This window comes from Macrobrachium nipponense, chromosome 21 (genome assembly GCF_015104395.2).
Source record: "Macrobrachium nipponense isolate FS-2020 chromosome 21, ASM1510439v2, whole genome shotgun sequence".
In the NCBI taxonomy this organism is placed as follows: domain Eukaryota; kingdom Metazoa; phylum Arthropoda; class Malacostraca; order Decapoda; family Palaemonidae; genus Macrobrachium; species Macrobrachium nipponense.
This window is the reverse complement of record NC_087212.1, coordinates 42,889,548-42,909,827: the sequence shown is the minus strand read 5'-3', so window position 1 is coordinate 42,909,827 and position 20,280 is coordinate 42,889,548. Positions and strand designations below refer to the sequence as shown.

Sequence of the window (20,280 nt, the reverse complement as noted above, 5' to 3'; positions counted from 1 at the left end):
CTTTGGAATACTGTTGACAGAGTGGGCTAACTTGAATAACTGATTCGGTAGAAGTGTCTTGCTCCTAAAGTCGACACCATCTACCAATGAGCAACCAAGTCCCTGACATAACTTACAGAGGGCTGCACACTAACCCAAACAAAGTGCACAGAACAGCAATACCTTCTAGTAAAAACCCTTTGAAGGAACTTGCATGACTGTGGATGTATGGTAAGTGGAATGAATACATTCTGTATGTGTACCACAAGTCTGACCATTCTTTGGAATGGCACTAAAACCATGCTAGAAAACCAACAAGTATATGGACAGACACTTACTGTTATTCAGTCTCCAAATGTCCAAGAATATCTCCAATTACTTATGGGTGTCTTCCTAAAGAATTACCCTTTGACTATCATTCCCTCTATATACAATCTCCTACTAAAAGAGACTTATGAGAGATCTCTGCTGAAGATAAGGGAAGCTATAAGAGGGAGATTAAACCAGTGGAGGACAATCACAAAGAATCACAACTGCCCTTCACCATCTCTACCATATAACATGCTGGTCCCAAGTCTCTCCATGTATGTTAGGAGGCTGCAACTGTCCATATCCCAGAACCTGAATCTGCACTTATCCTCGAAAGGTATAAAATAAGACTACCAATAGATAATCCTGAACTGCATAATCAGACAAGAAGCGAAAGTGTTCTTACTTCTTCCAAACAGAGTGAGTATAAGCATGAGGACATTACCCTGCAGCATCAGAAGAGAGTTACTTGTTTTAGTTACTTGTTTCCTCGCTAAAACTCCCGCTGGGTTGGTGTCTCCACCTCTCTAAGCAGACTGAAAATCCATCAGCATGTCTGTCAGTCTCGAGTTCATTTCCCCACAGGAAAGAGAAAGAAAGCGAACCTCCTATTAAAGATGGTTAAAGGACCAATAAGCGTTGTACAGCAAAAGTCAGCCTTCGGCTCTTCGCGACTTTAAAAGACAAGACAACAGGCCAAGGCAGACAAAGGGAGATTGTGTCCGAGGACGAGAAAAGTTACAAAATGCTCTCAAATTGGAGGAAGCGTTGGTTCTCTTCTCCATTATTTAGAGTGCACCGAAATACGCTAAGACAATTAAGATATATTCTCTATGTGGCCTCTATCCTCAACAAAATGAGGATACAGCAAGGCATATTGTGGCAACAAACACCGACAGGCCCAAACGAGTTCCTCCAACTCCATTCAAACTATCTTCCGTCAGTGGGCGACGGGAGGAGACAGCTGCCGACAGGAGGTAAACAAAGAGCTTAAAGGATTGCTCTTTCTCCACAACCCTTGGCGACAAAAAGCAACACTTGTCGATAAGATGTGACAGCAGCTGAGTGCTGTATCGAATCCACGACGACTCATTGAGAACAAGACAGTTTAAGCGACTCGGGACTCGGCCAAGTCCGCACTCAGCACGAGTCAACTGCGTTCACACGAGTCAACAATGTCCACAGCAGGGTTCCCCGATGAATCAGACCAAATTATCGTACCAAATCTCTTAAAATGATCGTATTTTCATTAATAATCGTTTATCGTACAGATGGTCAAATTACCGTACTCGTACGATAATTATCGTATGTCTGGGAACCCTGGTCTGCAGTCCACATGAGTCGACAGGAGGAGAGAGAATGAGGTGCCAAAAGTGGAAGGCAGTGGGAGAGGAGTTACAACACACTCCCGCCTCGTCCGAAAGCGATCGTACAAACTTGAAAGCATTCCTATATGACACTAAGTAAGAAATCACTGAAGCTAAAATATCTAACTTGGCTAGAACTGTAGATACTACAGACAGTGTAGACTTGAAAGAGAAACATTAATCGAGGCAGTAGTAAGAGATTTGCCGATAGCCGAAGAGGAAGCAGGCAAAGAACAAACACAAGCATTACGAAGAAAAAGGAATATGCTGGCATACAAGAATTTAGAATAACCAAAACATGAGAGATAAACAGTTGACCGAGTCGACATATCTAAACGTGTAAAACGCGCTACAGATACATTATCATCTCAATAAAATGTCTACACCTACATCATATATTATTAAGCCTATGCATGCTAACACCTCAAACTAGGTGTTGAAGATGACAGAATGCGCCTATGGAGCGAGCATTAACGCTTACCGAAACGGTCCTTATATGAACTCTTTAACGGTCCTTTGGCGAACGTTTTAAACGAGATTCAGACCATGAAAAGAGCGAAGTAGGTATTGGAGGGCACAGAATCTCATCGTCCCGAGAACCGACCCAGTTCCCTGGCAGCGGATGTTTCCAAGTGTTGCAGGGCAGTCCTAGGCTCAGGCTATGTACAGACGAGGGCACCAACACCTTATTTCTAACAGGGAACACGAAAATGAGCGCACACTAGAGGGATTCGGAACGTTCCCGTCACGAACTATGTTCAAATTGTATTAGAACTAAAAATAGGTTAATATTCTAACTTCTCGTTACGCTTTACCTGAACCGAATGGGGAGTAGAAGGCGGAGCTACAATGGAAGTCAATACTAGCCTACTAAAATGCCTAGTCTGAGTAGGGATAGCCTTACAGTTTTAAGCCCTGATCTAACTAATTGCTTTCGCAATCTATTAGTTCCAGTCTTCCTATATCTGACATATTCAGGCATAAATTTCTCAGAACAATTCCCTACATTCTTCATATCTAGAAGTTCCAAAATCACACCCTGTACCCTTGCCAGTACAAAGGAATGTTGATAAACTTCCAATTTCACCATCCTGGTTACACCAAAACATTCCTAAATAGCCTGATGTTATTGGTTTTACTTCCGCTGGAAGATATCCTAGGAAAATGAAATTACAATACCGTAAACAGGTGTAAAACAGCCAAACTCCATAGAATACCAACAATCGCCTAGCCGCAATGGCGACAAGGAGAATTCTGACAAGAGCTAAAACATTCGAAACACTGTACACACCTGGTGGAGAACAGGTAAACTAGACAGTCATCCGGGCAGCCATTCGATTTTTTATTTATTTATTTTTTTTTGTTAGAATGCCGACTCGCCTAATCGGCAGGGAGATATAGCTAGTTTAACAGTTGGTAAGTATCCGCATAATAATTTTATTATGAAAATTTATATTATGTGAATAATGATAAAACACAGAAATAAGTGAATGACAGTTCATGATACACATATAGCATTAAGAATTATTGGACTCTTGCAACAAGATAATTTAAATAACTGGCAACCCTTTGGTCCCAAGGTGATGGTTATGAGGGATTTTACTGTAGTAATGGTAATAATAATGACAAAAATTCTGTAATATGATTTTATCTGAGTAATATTATTGTGGGGTTTGGCTAGATACAAGCACTAGGTGCCTTAACTTCACATATAAGAACCCAGTCTACTTTTAACCCTATTTTATGTAGACAGAATGAATTATGTGCCATCAGCTACAGTACATTACTGCATTACTGGTGTTACAGTAATAATAATTACAGTTCATAAACTGATGTTATAAAAATTTTCATTTATTGGCTATGTAACATAATATTGTGTTATAAATGTAAGCCTAATAAATTGACTGCAACTATTACTAAATTATACAATGCACGATACTATTACCTACTATTTTCAAAAAAAATATTTTTGTGCATAAACAAAAATTTTATTTTAATAAAAAGGTATATACATGTACTTTACAAGACTTACCATATAGCATGAATTCCATAACCATATATATTGGTTCTTGGTGAGTACACAGGCCAAGAAGCTGAACAATATTTTTGTGGTTAAATCTTTTCATCATTTCTGCTTCCCCAAGGAAATCGAGTTTTTCTTCCACAGTAGATCCTACTTTCAGGGTCTTTACAGCAACAGCTACCCAAGGTGTGTCTTCTCCAAACTGACACTCCCCACCATAGACAGTGCCAAATGCTCCTTCACCAATGGTACGGTTGATTACTACTTTTTCACGTGGTAACTCCCATTCATCCAGTGACATGAGTTCTCCTAGAGGCCACACTGGTTGTTCTGGGATCATCTTTTCAAATCTGTAAGAACTTTATTATCAGTATCTGTTCCTTACAGTCTAACTAAGCATTTAATGCAAGATCAGAATTGAATTTCTCCCTGTGAGCTCATACTTTGAAACAGAAAAACGATGGTACAGTGCTACATATTGCTTTTTTTTTCGGTTACATTACTAAGTTATCTAGTTCATCAACATTAGAATAACACTAAGGTCTCCCTAACTTACCTTCTTTTATATACAATGAAGAGAGCAAGCACAACTATAGCAAATACAGAGAAAATCAAGACCATAACTATTACAATAGCCATGTCACATGAAACATCAAGGAGGTCACTGAAGGTTTGAAAAAGACAAGTATCTGGAATAATGCCATCTGAGGGAACACCATGGAAGAATCTAGTTTCAGTCTTGACTAAAGAAAGCCTGAAAAAAATAACATGCATTAGTAAACTGAATGTCTGTATGTAAAACTTGTCAATACATACAAGTATATATATATTGGCTTCAACAATATATCCAAAATAAAATACATAAACTAAGCATTCATTTGATTTAATTGATATCAAGTATTGAGTAAAGTTCATCAATAATGGATATGTGATCTCACCGTCCAGTGGTAGAACCATTGCCAGCTGGGAAAAACTGCCCTACTGTAACATATGTTCCACTGTTGCCACTGACAACATACTGCATTATGTTGATGACACTTTGTCTTGATGGTCCAGATTTGAATTGTATGTTTCCAGAAACTCCATCAAAATTAGTGTCACCTATCAACTCTACAAAACGCCTGAAATTGAAATTAACGTTTTATTGTATGTTAGCAAAAAATATTGTTTCACAGTTAGAATACACAAATAGAAGTAATGCACTAATATGGTACCTTTCCCCATAGCTAAATTTAGGTTTGCTGCACAATCTCAAACTCAACTCCACTGTCCTCTATTTTTCATTTGGGACAACAAGAGTAGGGGACTGGTAGCATTTTTTGACGAAAATCTTTGAAAAATGTTTATATCTTCTGAAACCAGAAATGGAATCTACAACTATATGGCAACACTCTCACCAAGTTTTAGGCCAAAATTCCAATTCTGAGTACTTTTTGTTGAATATTTTTTTTTATAAAATAGGTCACTATTTTGTTATTTGTAAGTCACTCTTATCATTTCTTTTAGTCATTGCTTTATTATAGATATACATAAAAATACGAAAATGATTTCTGGCAACTAGTATGATGTCTCGGTAACAAACAGCCTCAGCCACCTCCAACATGCTGCCGGTGCCCTAGGGAGTGGCCAGGGGCAGTTGCCTGTGAGCTTGTACCACGTGGTTATGATGTATCGTCTGCTGGCGTGCCCAGCTGACTACTCTAACGTAAACAAACCCTCTTGCTGTGTTTTAGTAGGTTTTTATTTTCGTTTTTCAACATGCCAAGACATAATAAAGGAGCAAAGAAGTATTTGGAGGACTTGAAGTTCAAATGAGGCAAAGAAAAGGAATAAAGAGCAAGAGAGTGCTGACACATCTGATGCTTCCAAGCCATTAGCAGACAACCCTCCCTCTCCACCTCCCCTACCACAGACACCAAGCAACCTTCTGCTGCTGCTTCGGCCCCCACGAGTGCAAAGAAAAGAAAAAAACCTCGTGAAACAGAACGAGTTTGTAAATACCACTAACATTATATCAGACTGTGATATATTTAGGAAAATTGCAGAAAGAAGGGTATGTCCAGAATGTTAGATGAAAATGGACTATAAATATACAAATAGATTGCAGAATTAGAATTTTTTGTAGAAAATGTAAATATGTTCCTATTGATAACAACAAGGACATTGAACTATCAGTGAAAAAAAAAAAAAGGAATTCATGCCGTTACTGTTGCCTTTATATATGCCATAGTGTTATTGGGCTTTGGATATAAAGGCTTTGTAAAAGTATGTAGCATGCTTAGCCTCAGAAGATTTGCATGTTATATTTATGTTAAGCATGCAGAGTATATCAAGAATATAGCAGTGAAAGAAGTGAAAGGAAATATGGAAAAATGTAGAAAAGTTGTATGTGAATATTATAAAGAGAATTTCCCAAATCGAGTGACAGGGGATTTGATAAACTTAGGTGTTTCCTACGACGGATCATGGCACAAGAGAGGTCATACCTCTAGGTATTTTTTTGTTGCTATAGTTGAAGCCCACACTGGTTATGTGATTGATTATGTTACTTTATGTCCATTTTGTGAAAAATGTTCAATAAAAGAATTTGGTAAAAAATAAACAAATGACTGATGCACAGTTTAAGGAATGGTATTTATACCACGCCCCTGATTATGATAAAAATATTGATTGCAAAGCACGACCAATGGAGGTAGGTGCAGTTCAGTTATGGGGATATTCAATTGATTTAGGATTCAGGTATGTCAGATTCATTTCTGATGGTGATAGTAAGTCGTATGTGAGTGTAACGAAAATTAATAAAGGCGAAGTACCATACAGTCCCAATTACCCTGTAGAAAAGGAGGATTGCATCAACCAGGTTGCTAAAAGACTTGGTACTGCACTGCGATCCTTATCAAAAGAGAGAGGAAAAATGGGATCTGATGGGAAAAAAGGTAAAAGCTTTGGTGGGGCTGGTAGACTTACAGGTGAGGTCATTACCATGTTACAGAAATATTTTAGGAACAATGTGAAAGAGACAGTAGGAAAGAGTCCCAGTGAAATGAGAGATTGCATTTTATCTTCTTTCAATCATTGCTCCTCAACTGATGACAATCCAAAGCACCATCTTTGTCCCAAATCTGAGAAATCTTGGCGTTTTTATCAAGCAGCATTGGCCAAAGGGAAGGAACCCTAATCGCATAAGAAAATGAAAGTGAGTTTCAACCTCGAACCGAGGAACTCAAACTAGTTAGCAATGTGTATGAAAAGCTGACATCAGATGACATGATGATGCAATGTATACATGGAAAAACACAAAATCCAAATGAGCATGCGCATAGTAGAGTATGGCGTACATGTTCAAAATAGGAAAGTTTATATATTTGTAAGTTCATTATTCAGTATTAATGTCAAGCAGATCCTGGCATTTTTATTACCCCCTTGTCAAAATCTGATACCAGTCCCTTAAGTTACAGTACATATACAATATTAAAAACAATTTTAAAAAAAAAGTTCACTAGAACTACTATCACTCGTCATGGAACTACTGTAACTTTAATCTAAATTTTGATACCAGAGTACAGCCACATCGCTTAATTTTTTTTATTACGCATATGGATATGAAGCTTTGACTTTTACGAAGTTCCTAAGTATAAAAAATTGTTTGACATCAATATTAAGAAGAATAACATAAACTGATGCTATACAGGAAGAGTTTTGAGGAGATATGTACTTTTCCAATTTTCAAAATGATAACTTATCTTGATAAGAATTAAATTACACTTTGCTTTTTAAAAGAGTATGTTATTATGAGCTTTTACTTATCAATAGCATAAATAAGTAAATGTTTGTCACAACCTCAAATATTTATTTATAACATTCTCTTTCTTTCATATCACAGCTTTGGATGATGACTATGTTGATATAATAAATTCATAAATTTAAACACCTTGTCAAATCAAATAATAATAATAATGATACATAAAATATTTTTCAGTAAAGTATTGCGTAGTTAACCTATGATTACAAACATCAACAAAACATCTTAAACTTTGATATTAGCAAGAGATGTAAAGTACTAACTTGTTTGTTTTCTGACTGTGAAGGTTGGCCACATGAGTCCTATCCTCTTTCAAGAGTTTATCAAGAGCAAAGGCATAAGTCCAAACGGCATCATAGGTGTAACCAGCATAATCAGCTGGACCATGCGTGTCATTCTGTCTTCCATATCTGTTGGAAAAGATGAAGCATTTTAGTCGTCAAAAACTTTTTGAATGTTAATTTAATTTCACTGGTGAACTCCTTTATGACAGAGGTTCTTATCAGTACAACATAAAAACTAAGTGCATATAGTGACTTACTCTTTTGTGTATAACTCATGCCAGTCTCCTACAGTAATGCCTTCATGGAACGTGTAGTTCATCGGTGCGTAGTAGGCATAGCCTAAGGACATGTGACGGTCTACAGCCTGTAAAGGATCCAGATGTCAGATGATGTAGAACTGGAACTAAAATTCAGTAAATGCAGCTAAAATGAAGCAGATATACCTTAATCTTGAAATCCTAATACATGTAACAATAAATGTCTACTCAGATTTCTTGAATACAAATAACAAGAGACCTCAGTTTCAATACGTATATAATTCTGGGCTTCAGTTCCAAAATAGATTTATTCTAGAAGCCACTACCAAATTAACAAAGACATTACAATTACAGTATTCAAATACAGTTTCATCCAAAAAGAGAAAAGTAACAATAAATGAAATTATATACGTATTACAAAAATTCACCTCTGTGCACCTCATCAACCAAATAAAATTCATTCATTCTTTTTATCCAGAAATAAGTGCAAAAAACCTAAAAGCTACCATACAATATCATACAAATGTTAACAAATAACTGACAGAATTTGCAAGTGTACTTGAAATCATATATGGTACAAAATTCGAATAAAAAAACATTGGCCATTTGAAACCCAGTTGTATGTTGGGATAAGATTAAAGCAATACTATTTATAATATGAGAAAGAAAATGTATTTCACAGAACAAACTTCAAGTCAACATGTGTTAATTAGATGAAATTATATGTTTTTATCACTCATAAGTCTTAATTAATAGTATACCTATCAATTACCAGGGCTACTACTGAAATGTCAAGATAATACGTGAACTTAAGTGTCATATATATATATATATATATATATATATATATATATATATATATATATATATATATATATATATATATATATACACATACAGGCAGTCCCCGGGTTACGATGGGGTTCCGTTCTTGAGACATGTTGTAACCCGAAAATCTTCGTAAGCCAGAACATTACAAAAATACTAACAAAACCTTACTTTTAATGCTTTGGGTGCATTCAAAACTATGTAAACTGCATTCTTATTGCATTTTGCATCAAAAAACCTTCAAATATTGATTATTTTGCATTTTTAGTGTCATATTTCTTCTGCCAGATGAGCGTTGTAACCATGGAGCATGCGTCGTAACCCTGAAAATAACTTCTGATGAATATAATTGAAAAGCGCCTTAACCTCGGAATGTCATAAGCTGAACCCGTCATAATCCGGGGATTGCCTGTATATATATACATGTATACATATCATAATATATATATATATATATATATATATATATATATATTTATATCTATTTATCTATCCATCTCTCTCTCTCTCTCTCTCTCTCTCTCTCTCTCTCTCTCTCTCTCTCTATATATATATATATATATATATATATATATATATATATATATATATATATAAATGTATATATATATATCTATATATATCTATCTATATATCTATATAATATATATATATATATATATATATATATATAGATATATATAGATAGATAGATATATATAGACAGATATATATATAATATATATATATATATATATATATATATATATATAGATATATATGATATATATATAGATATATATATATATATATATATATATATATATATATATATATATATATATATATATATATATATATATATATATATATATATATATACATATATATATATAGGCGGCTCTCGGTTAGCAGCAGTTCCGTTCCTGGCCGCTGACGCAAAGTGATTTTCGACGCTAAGCGATTTTAAAGCCTACGACCACCGCACACCTTCTTTCGAAACTCTAGACCAGTCAAAGGCGCTGTAATCCCACAATGGCACAATAAGTAAAATTATATTTATGCAGTATAGTACTATAGAATTTGCTGTACAGTAGTACTGTACCATACATAATAGCATTGTAAATATTGTAAAGTGAAAAAAGCCTAGCTTTAATCCTTTGGGTGTCTAGAGTATGTAAAGATATAATAAAGTTTATACAGTGTACAGGTAGCTGTAGTGTTCAAGCTACGATCATTAGTCTTATGATAGTCCGCTTTTATGAGAGATCAAATTACAATGGCCTAACTTTATCCATCTTCTAGTTACATAAGTTTAATAACAGCAAAAGAGAATGATGAAAGCATGGTTTTAACGTTATACTTGTTGCGTGAACGTGTACAGCCATGAACAACCGAACGAGAAACGACTTTTTTTTTTCTAAGTACAACCGAACTGGATAACATCCGTTTGGCTTGTATTTCAATCATCGTACTACAGTACACTATTACCGTAGTTGTTATAAATGGCGTTATGTATAGAATAGAACTGAGATATCTTAATGTAATAACTATATTCGCAATAGATCAAAGATCAATCGGGAAATATACTGTTAAATTAAAACCTAGTTATAACTGAAGCTGAGAAAACTGTTCAAGCTGCTAATGACTATTATCGTACATCGGCAACAAGGATAAATTAAACTCCAGTAAACGTATGCCATCAAACACAACCGTAGATAAAATTGGTTTAAAATCATTTTAATCAAAACTACTGTGCTTGAAAGAACACATTTTACTGTTGGTTTCACGCCGATATAAGATAAATAATGTAAAGTTCGTATTACAATGATATAAAGGATTATTGCGAACGGAATCACGTAACTTTTTATGCAATAAACATGCCGCCAACGTAATCTCTTAACAAAAAATAAAAAAATAGTTCACATTCACAACGAGACATATTCAATAAATATTTCCACCTAAAAACACGTTGTATAAGGAAAAATAACCTTGTCTTATGTAAGTCAAGTATCTAGATATTCATTTATGCTAACTAGAAGCAAGAGAATTCTCACAGAATTGCGTTATGGTGAAACCAACTCGTATTCGCCATCAGCTGATTTCACACCACAACATTGGCCGCTCCGCGAAATACTGGCTTAAATTTGCCGTAGTATTTTATAATACAATAAAATGAGAGTACATAGAAATAATGTATAACTTTTAAAGGATTTATGGAAAAGATGCAAATTAATAAAATAACACCATGCATTTTTCAGAACAGTGGCGGACAAGAACGAACATGAAAAAACATCCCCTGACAACGTGAGTGTAGTTACAAAGGCTACCTTAATTTGTATCTTATTTATGTACAAAAATGAAAATACCTTTGCGTAATATATTTTCATACACATTTTAAACATAAAAGCATAAAAATGTGAAAAATCGACACATCGATCGCTAAATTTGCACTCTTTTTAACTCTATATTTTCGGAAGAGCGGCAGACGGCGGCATACAAGAACAAACATGAAAAAACATTGAAGTCATAACTTGAAGGGCAGTTTCAAAAGCTGCCTTTTTATCATATTTCTGCACAGAAATAAAAATACCCTATTCGTAATACATTTTCAAACACATTTTAATATAAAAGCATAAACATAAAATCGACACATCGATCGCTAATTTGCACTTTTTTAAAATCTATATTTTCGGAAGAGCGGCAGGCGGCGGCTCACAAGAAAGAACATGAAAAACCATCGTATTTGATAACGTGAAGGGCAGTTTCAAGAGCTGCCTTCGTATCATATTTCTATGCAGAAATAAAAATACCTTACACATAATACATTTTCATACACATTTTAAACATAAAAGCATGAACATTTATAAATCGACACATCCATAACTAAATTTGCACTTATGTAATTCGATATTTTCGGCATAGAACAGCGTCAGAGGCATATATTTTACCCTAATACCTACGCAATAACTCTCCATAAAATTTATTAATATAATTTGCATAACCTTTATGGTCTGAATGGCATTTCTACAAATGTATGAACTCGTTAGACAACGGCGCTAGCGGCGCTGTTAACTGAAAATTGTGCCGTAAAAATACCTTTAAAATGCCTTATTTTTTTAATGAATATTTTTGATGACAGCCATAAAACCGATTCGCTGTTGAGCAATTGCGCCGTTAACTGCGGGCCGACTGTATGTATATGTATATGTATATATATATATATATATATATATATATATATATATATGTATAGTATATATATATATATATATATATATATATATATATATATATAATTAAATTATAGCCTTAACAGACGTATACTCACCTCTAGCATCATGGTCCTGTTGCATGGTATCTTATCATTTTCATCAATTTCATACCAGTTCGTAGCAAACCATCTTGGTAAAAACCATACATAATTGTGTTTAGCAGTCATATTTTGGTGGTAGGCTTCACATAACACTTCTTTGGCAGTGCTAGCATAAAAGTCTCCAATAATAATACGATGCGTCCTTTCCTTCAGCTTCAGCAGATGCTGAAACACAACAAAAATATACCATGACTTAAATATTCCAAGTTGCAACTATCTGCATTAATCGTTCTAAAATCATATTACATAACCTTCCATTTAATGGCAACAGCAAAGCTTATACAATCAAAGTATAGAAATAGATTTTACAACTAGCAAGACCTAAAATTGCATTTTGTGTAGCTGGAAAGAGGCTGAATTAGAATTTCAACTAGCATTAATGAAATTATTCATGTTAATTTGAATTTCAACTACATATGTAAATTAAATCATGCTAATTTGAATTTGAACTGCATATGTAAATTAAATTATTCATGCTAATTTGAATTTCAACTAGTATAAATAAGTAAATTATTCATGCTACTTTGAATTTCTACTTCATTATATGTACTATAAACTTCTACTTCCATATATAAACAGCTAAACAAAGCAACTTACATCAGTCATATTTCGGGTGGACACTTTGGGAAACCTGAAGTTTTCCAGGTTGATGTCTTTAGGTAACATGTTGTGCAAGAGTGTCAGGTACTCACTGTACTTGTTACAGTCCTCCGCCAAGGATGCAACTTGGTGCCACTCAAATAATTTAAAGAGTTCGAGGTACACCGCTCTGTAATCAGGAAAAATAATTTAAAAAGTTTTAAGTACACCACTCTGTAATCAGGGAAAACAAATAGGAAAAACTCTAATAATTTAGAGTTCCAGGTACGTAATCAGGAAAAATGGAGGCATAAAATTTGTATATATCTATATATTATGTATTTTACCTGACTGCTCTTAATCTTGACATAATTACTTGACTACTGAGTTTTTTCTTCAATCCTGACTACTTTAGACATTAATATAGACACATATTAACGTAATGAAAGGAAATTATAAATTCGCTCATCAATATTCAGAGTACTATGTACAATTTGACAATGGATCAATATACACCTGCAAAGTAGTAAGTGCCCGCACACATAAACACATTTTCCGGACATCCTTACCCATACATCTTATTTTCCGGAATAGTTCGGAAAAAAGATGGATAGTTTTCATGCTCATTGAAGATGGCACCTTCCGCACTGTACGACAAGACCACCGTATTAAAATGCTTGGCGACACCCGCTAATGGCTCTACCGTGTCTGAACAGGCTGGGCCTAGATGAAAAAAAAATAAGAAGTCATTAAATACTGCTGAACATTCTAAAAAGTTTTTAAGCCAATCAAAAACTGTTATACACAGACAAAAAATCTGCAAAATGTGTATCTTAAATTCAAGATGGTGCTATTTCTATGCTAATAGAACAATGACCTAAATAAAAACATTCATTATATTCTTAAGAATTAATTTACTATATATACTTATGTGAGCATTTCTGCTTTATGTAAAGTAGTTTGTGATTAGAATAGTGAGAGAACTAGCCTACCTGCAGTTTTATAAACAAACATTATATACAAGTAAAACATATTCCTGATTACTCTAAGTAAACAAGCAACATACTATTGAGTTTTTGAGAGATGCACACCCTTACCCTTCCTCTTACGACTGAAAACAATTAGTTTTTAAAAATGCCTTTCCCCTGATATAACTTCTAGAATAAAATCAAATGGATCTGAATCACTGGCTAACCTTACATACACTTCAAGCACATCTGTAAAGTTTCCTGGATATGTTGCCAAAGGTATTGTACAAAATATACATTTCTGTTAACAAACCAAATCTGACATCCCTGAGTGGACATCCAGAAAGATATACATACTAATAAAAGTCTGAGAAACAAGCAATTGAATTCACTCATAACATATTCATGTATTAGAGAGTCTGAATATGTATCATGTTCTCTACTGTACAGAGGATATGTGAACTTCTAGTCACGTATAAGTATGAAAGAAGTTCCCTTGTGAAATGCTAGGAAGAAATGTTCAGATAAACGTCTCCTCTGCTTTACCTAAAACTCCAATCATCTGCTCGAAAGGGGGAAGGTTGGGGTCACTGGAACCCTTCCTCACATATCGAATGAAAGCTGCCAGTACCTCCTCGCTCTTGCAACGGCCATCTTGAATCATCAGCTGGATCTCATACTCTGGTAGGATGGTCCCGTTAGTGTTCACCCTCGTAATGGCCATTTGTGCAGCTGAAAAACAAGGGTAATTTGATTAAGTTTCCTCTACCTCTTCATCATTCTGCTTTTGGAATTAGTATTGGAATATAAAATTTAGGCTAATAAAAGGCCAAGCACTGGGACCTATGAGGCCATTCAGCGCTGAAAGGGATATTGAGAGTGAAACGTTTAAAGGTGTAACAGGAGTAAAACCTCACAGTTCCACTCTGAAATAAGAGGGTGGAAAGTAAGACTGAAGAAAGAGAATATGAATGGAGGCACAGCAAAAGGAATGAAAAGGGGTGCAGCTAGGGGCCGAAAGGACGCTGCAAAGAACCTTAAGTAATGTCTACAATGCACCGAGTGAAGTACACTGATGGCGCTACCCCCTACAGGGGCTTATGGAATTATGTACAAAAAAGTATAGTCACCATCTAAAGGGAATCAAACTTGAATCTCTTCACTTTTTTCACAAGATTAGATTATAAAGATCAATAAGTTGCTTCATATGATTTTATGACTAGTGGCATTATCAAATTTATCATATACTAAATTTTGTTACAGGATGGCACTTAGAATTAACAAATTTAATTTTGAACAAGAATTAAAATTTTTTTCCTTATTACTAAGTTACTGTAAATGTGTTTTAGATACTATAAATATTCTTCACGTTTTATTGATACTGTAAATATTCAATAAAGCCTCTATACTCCCCTTTAGACCTATTTACTCTGAGTATGAAGCACCTAATCTAGGGAGCACAGTACGGTATTTGTACAAGATTAGTTAAACATATGTAGTTACTATTTTCTTTCTAGTCTATTGAAAGGTGTGATCACTTGACTGATCTCAGAAGTTAGAAGTAGGCACTGTGCTGAGACAGTAAAGAATTAAAACACTCTTAGTATTTGCTCGGTTTTTTATTGTTATTACTTTCCAGTGGTGGATCTAGAAATCTTTCATGGGTGACACCTAGGAATATCATATATATATATATATATATATATATATATATATATTATATATATATATATATATATATATATATATATGTGTGTGTGTGTATATATATATATACACACACATATATATAAAACATATACTGCATATACATATATATACACAGACATAATGTGCATACACATATAAACTGTATGTACTGAGAGAGAGAGAGAGAGAGAGAGAGAGAGAGAGAGAGAGAGAGAGAGAGAGAGAGAGAGAGAGAGAGAGAGAGAGAGAAATTATAATTACGAAGATTGTTACATTTTTCCAATAGCTGTAACTTTCAAAGAAAAAAAAACATGTTACATAAAAAAACAAATGATATAATTTTAATTTCAGTGTATCTATCAATAATTTACTAGTGTGTAGTGGGTACACATTATCAAAATTTATTTATAGCTTTAAGATTTACACAATATTCTATCCACCTTAAATCCGTCACTGTAACTTTTACCTTCTCTTTTGTGAATGTATGAAGAAGACAACCGGTTATGAGGATGTGCAGGGGTGCAAAGTATAAGCTTAAGAAAGTCTTTAAGGTAATACTGGGTCCTCAGGTCTAGTGCTTGTAAGTTCATAGTGCCCAATGTTTGTTCCATAATTGTTTATACTTTGTGTTTCTCTGTTCTTCACTTGCTTTACCATATTTTATCATTTATTCTATATTCTCTCATAGCATTTACCTAATGGTTTACATCCTGTTTTATTTCAGTATTAATGAATTTATTCTATACCCTTCTGATTGTTAGTATACTCGCAGTTCCGATGTAATTATGTTCTTTCATTCTTTAGTGTTTTATTCCTCTCCATTCTTTTACTTCCCCCTACATCCAGTAATCACGACTGTATATTAAATGTGTATTAGTGGATATGCTGTATAAATACAAGTCAACATAAGGACCTAGGATAATAATGTGACTAGCTAGGGTTGTAGAACAAAGTACAAGCTGTCAGTCAATAATTACTCTTTACGTATATGAGAAAGATCGTAGGCGGTTGCAATAAGCAATCGAATACTGAACAGTAAAGAAAGGCTTCTTTCTCTTCTTTTATAAGCCTAAACAGTAGTGAGTTAGCTTACTTACTCTTATTTCATAAAAGTAATTAAACAGGTTTAATATATGAATAAATTCCCTACCATTATAAAGTGTGTGGCTGTAAAAAGTTGTGTCAGCTCCGCTACTCATGGGGAAGATGCCGGCGATCCACAACTTTGTTTTGGCAGCGTAATTGTGAGGAAGCCAGTCGTTCCATACTTCCAATCCGTGGTGCCTGGCCTCTCTCAGCCAGTCACAAGCAATATCTTGGATGACTTTATCCGAGTCAATTAGAGAACTTGGAGACGGATTCGGACACTGCGAAGTTTTCATGTTGTATCGGTGGAGGAGGTCGCGGTAGTCTTCTTCCCGCAGAAAGAAACGTTTGACTGCCTGGAAAAGTCAGGAAAATTCTAAGTGAAAGCAGGGTTTCAAGTCATTCCATTCAAAAGTATAATAAGGACATACAGACTACGAATATCTTGGCATTTACTAAGCATGCACGTACCATTAAAATGCTAAAACCTTCAATGTTGGAAGCTTTAACTGGTACTCACTTCTACAGCTACTTTAGCAGATTCAGGCAGCTTATCCCAAATGAGCTTCTTCATGGAATGCAATTCGTAGTTACAGAAGTATGAATCGTCGTTGCCCTGGTAGCTGTTGCATGGGGGAAACGAGACGGGCATATACTCATTCATGTTCGACAGAGAATTGGGATACCAGTCGAAGAAGACGCTCGGCTTGTTATTCCGAAAATGACAAAAGAACTCGGGATTGAAGTTGGGGCCAATCCAGGCTATGCGCACGTACATCTTCTCCACGGTCACTTGGTCTACCAAAAATTCTGAGTAGAAATCTGAAATGCAAGGGATTTTCTAATACATTTCCGAAAAGTTAGCATACATATAATAAATATTAAGAGCATAAATATGTCTGAAAGTTTGTCTTCACTAGTTTATGACGGCAATGCGGAATGAGGTACCCACTGTGGTTGCCGACAAATAACATGGCACAGCGATCGTCTTCTTCGCACAGTTCTGGGGTAAATATGCCCTCATTGCAGTATGATTTATCACAGTAGTACCTGAGAATAACGAGGAAGATATTAAGCATCATGTCACATTCAAATCAATGTAGGTATATATCAAGAGCAACCTAAAAAAAAAGAGAGAGAGAGAAAAAAAACAGACCGGGTAACAATCACCCGCAAAAGGATCCCCACTCACTGTCCATCCCGATCTCTGGTGTACTTCTCTCGGAGGTCCTTGTCTTCCCCTTCAGTTAGAGAAAATATTTCTGTCACGTGGGGCATCTTAAACGATCGCCAGTGGTCAGTTATGACTTCAGGGGCTCCAATATGGCTGCTGTTGGTGACGTACCATCCAAACCTGTTAAAAGGAATATAGTTCAGGACAAAGTCTAGAGAATTTCAGAATATTATCAACAAACAGATACTACATGAGAAATTTTTGATGAAAATAAGATGAGCAAAGTACTGTACTTGAATATACTATGGCAATGTACTAATTCTAACATTTTTATACTGTATAATCACTTGTAAATTTCAGTTCCATTGGAGTTACCTTTGTTAACTAAGCAACAAATGTCTTAGCAATATTTTCATGCAATAGAGGAAACACCCAAGTATCCAGTAATAGAAACATTCATGATGAAGATTACAGAACAGGGCCTCGCAATTTCAATAGAACTTTATTAAAAATCTCAGCTGTCATATGCTTCAGGCATTTATAGAGTATCCGTACTTCTAGGTACTGAGAATTGATTCACGATTAATACATGTGAATATGCCTCACAATGAATGACTATGGTCACTGCAAACAAACCCAGGTACCCTCTAAAAAATAAAGTATGTATCTTTATTCCCCTAGAGAGAGAGAGAGAGAGAGAGAGAGAGAGAGAGAGAGAGAGAGAGAGAGAGAGAGAGAGAGAGATTTATCCATAGATTCCTTTGTTACATATAAACATGTAGTAATACGACTCATAACATGACTGCAAAATTCTGGTATTTCTTAACAACGACCAATTACCAGATTATGTTATCCAACAGCTGTATAAAATAGAGTTAAAGTTTCTGTCCAACTGGTTTTAATAATCAATTTAACATCCTAAAACGAAAAAAGATTATAAAATTTACCCTCGATTATTAGGAGTTAAATTTTCTGTCGACCTAGTTTTAATAATCAAATTCACAACCTAAACGAGAAGATGCTAAAATTTACTCTGGACTACCTAGTCAAATTCACACATGAAATACCTGCTGCCAGATGCATGAGAACCACAGTCCACTTTGGCAGCAATGTCTTCTCCCATAGAGCTCGGTGGGAGCCACACTTCCACGTTGATCATGGCGGTGGGGACATTGCTGTATGTGCGGTTGCTGAAATAAAAGGTCAATGTTCATGTTGACAATGGCATATGCTAACATAACTTGTACCCATATTTATGTGAAATTGAATAATTGATGTAAAAGTAGAATTTGACTGTCGGATATCAATTGCTAACACACACACAATATATATATATATATATATATCTATATATATATAATATATATATATAATAATAGATATATAAACCACACATACTTACAATATAATACATATATATAATATATATTATATATATATATATATGTGTGTGGTGTGTGTGTGTGTGTGTGTGTGTGTGTAAAATTTGGGGCTAAGGCCCAAATGCTGAAAAGGAAACTGAGAGTAAAAAAGGATTTAAATGAGTAAGGATTGTTAGGAGAAGGTGGAAAGTAAGATGTAGGAACGAGGATATGAATGGGGAAGGAACAGTAAACGGAATGAAAAGGGTTGCCGCTAAGGGCCAAAGAGACGCTGTAACGCCTACAGTGCATATATATATGTGTGTATGTTTGTGTGAGTGTAAACAGCAAGCTGCACTGCCTCATATATCTTCCATAAATGGACTCGACTACTTGTTCAATTAAATAGTTTCAACAGAAGACTTAAACTACAAACAACTTGTGTGAAGAGAACTCACCCATTCATCCACAGCACGCGGAGTCTATTGAGGGCTTCCTTATAATCAAATGTCTCCTCCACATAATTATTAATGGTTACATTTTGGTAACCAAGACCCTCCTGGAAGCAATGAAAATGATCAGTAAAATGATGTTGGGATGAGAAATTTATGGCATTTAGAAACATTGCCATCAACTTGAAAATTGAAATAATTACACATTATTTTTAAATTGAATCTCACACTACACAATCTGTCGTTCAACATCCCATGACTGGCAATGTGAAAGGACTTAGAATTCTTCACAACGTCGAAGTTGGAATTGGAATATAAAATTTAGGCCATAGGCCAAGTGCTGGGATCTACAGGTAAATGTTGGGCTAATGAACCTTGTATATCCACACTTGCTTCAATATAGAGGATAAAGCTGAAGAATATTTCCATTTCTCTTTGTATTCAGTGGAAGTTTACGCAGTGCTCTTACCTCAAGGAGGATCTTGACAACAGCTGTGCTTATCCTGTGAGAGAGTCTTTGGGACGAGTCTAACGTCAACGCCAGCTGCCTCTGTAGTGCCTTGTCGTAAACGTATTTTGCTGGCGGATCTGAAAAAAAATATGCCAAAAAATTTCGTGGTATAATAATATTTCAGTTATTTTTAGCTATCCGCTTGATTTGTACCTTTAGAAGATATGCTTCACTTATACACGTATACTAATCTGGAAGAAACAGTGTGACTTCACAAATATAAACATATTACTGTCGCATGAAGCAATAATTACAA

At 35.0% G+C, this 20,280-nt stretch overlaps 1 protein-coding gene across 6 annotated transcripts in view; it reads right to left on the bottom strand.

The window, feature by feature from the left end:
* LOC135197969 (uncharacterized) overlaps positions 1 to 20,280 on the bottom strand; it is a 425,938-nt gene that overhangs the window by 18,071 nt on the left and 387,587 nt on the right. For all 6 annotated transcript variants that reach the window (XM_064225277.1, XM_064225275.1, XM_064225280.1 and 3 more), the window contains 16 exons: positions 19,983 to 20,101; positions 19,520 to 19,620; positions 18,768 to 18,890; positions 17,719 to 17,880; positions 17,479 to 17,576; positions 17,047 to 17,348; positions 16,591 to 16,882; positions 14,298 to 14,483; positions 13,353 to 13,506; positions 12,802 to 12,973; positions 12,160 to 12,369; positions 8,022 to 8,128; positions 7,744 to 7,890; positions 4,617 to 4,799; positions 4,235 to 4,432; positions 3,688 to 4,028 (listed from right to left, as the gene is read on the bottom strand). In XM_064225277.1, coding sequence (XP_064081347.1) covers positions 3,688 to 4,028; positions 4,235 to 4,432; positions 4,617 to 4,799; positions 7,744 to 7,890; positions 8,022 to 8,128; positions 12,160 to 12,369; positions 12,802 to 12,973; positions 13,353 to 13,506; positions 14,298 to 14,483; positions 16,591 to 16,882; positions 17,047 to 17,348; positions 17,479 to 17,576; positions 17,719 to 17,880; positions 18,768 to 18,890; positions 19,520 to 19,620; positions 19,983 to 20,101 — 2,895 coding nt within the window. The remainder of the gene's footprint in view (positions 1 to 3,687; positions 4,029 to 4,234; positions 4,433 to 4,616; positions 4,800 to 7,743; positions 7,891 to 8,021; positions 8,129 to 12,159; positions 12,370 to 12,801; positions 12,974 to 13,352; positions 13,507 to 14,297; positions 14,484 to 16,590; positions 16,883 to 17,046; positions 17,349 to 17,478; positions 17,577 to 17,718; positions 17,881 to 18,767; positions 18,891 to 19,519; positions 19,621 to 19,982; positions 20,102 to 20,280) is intronic.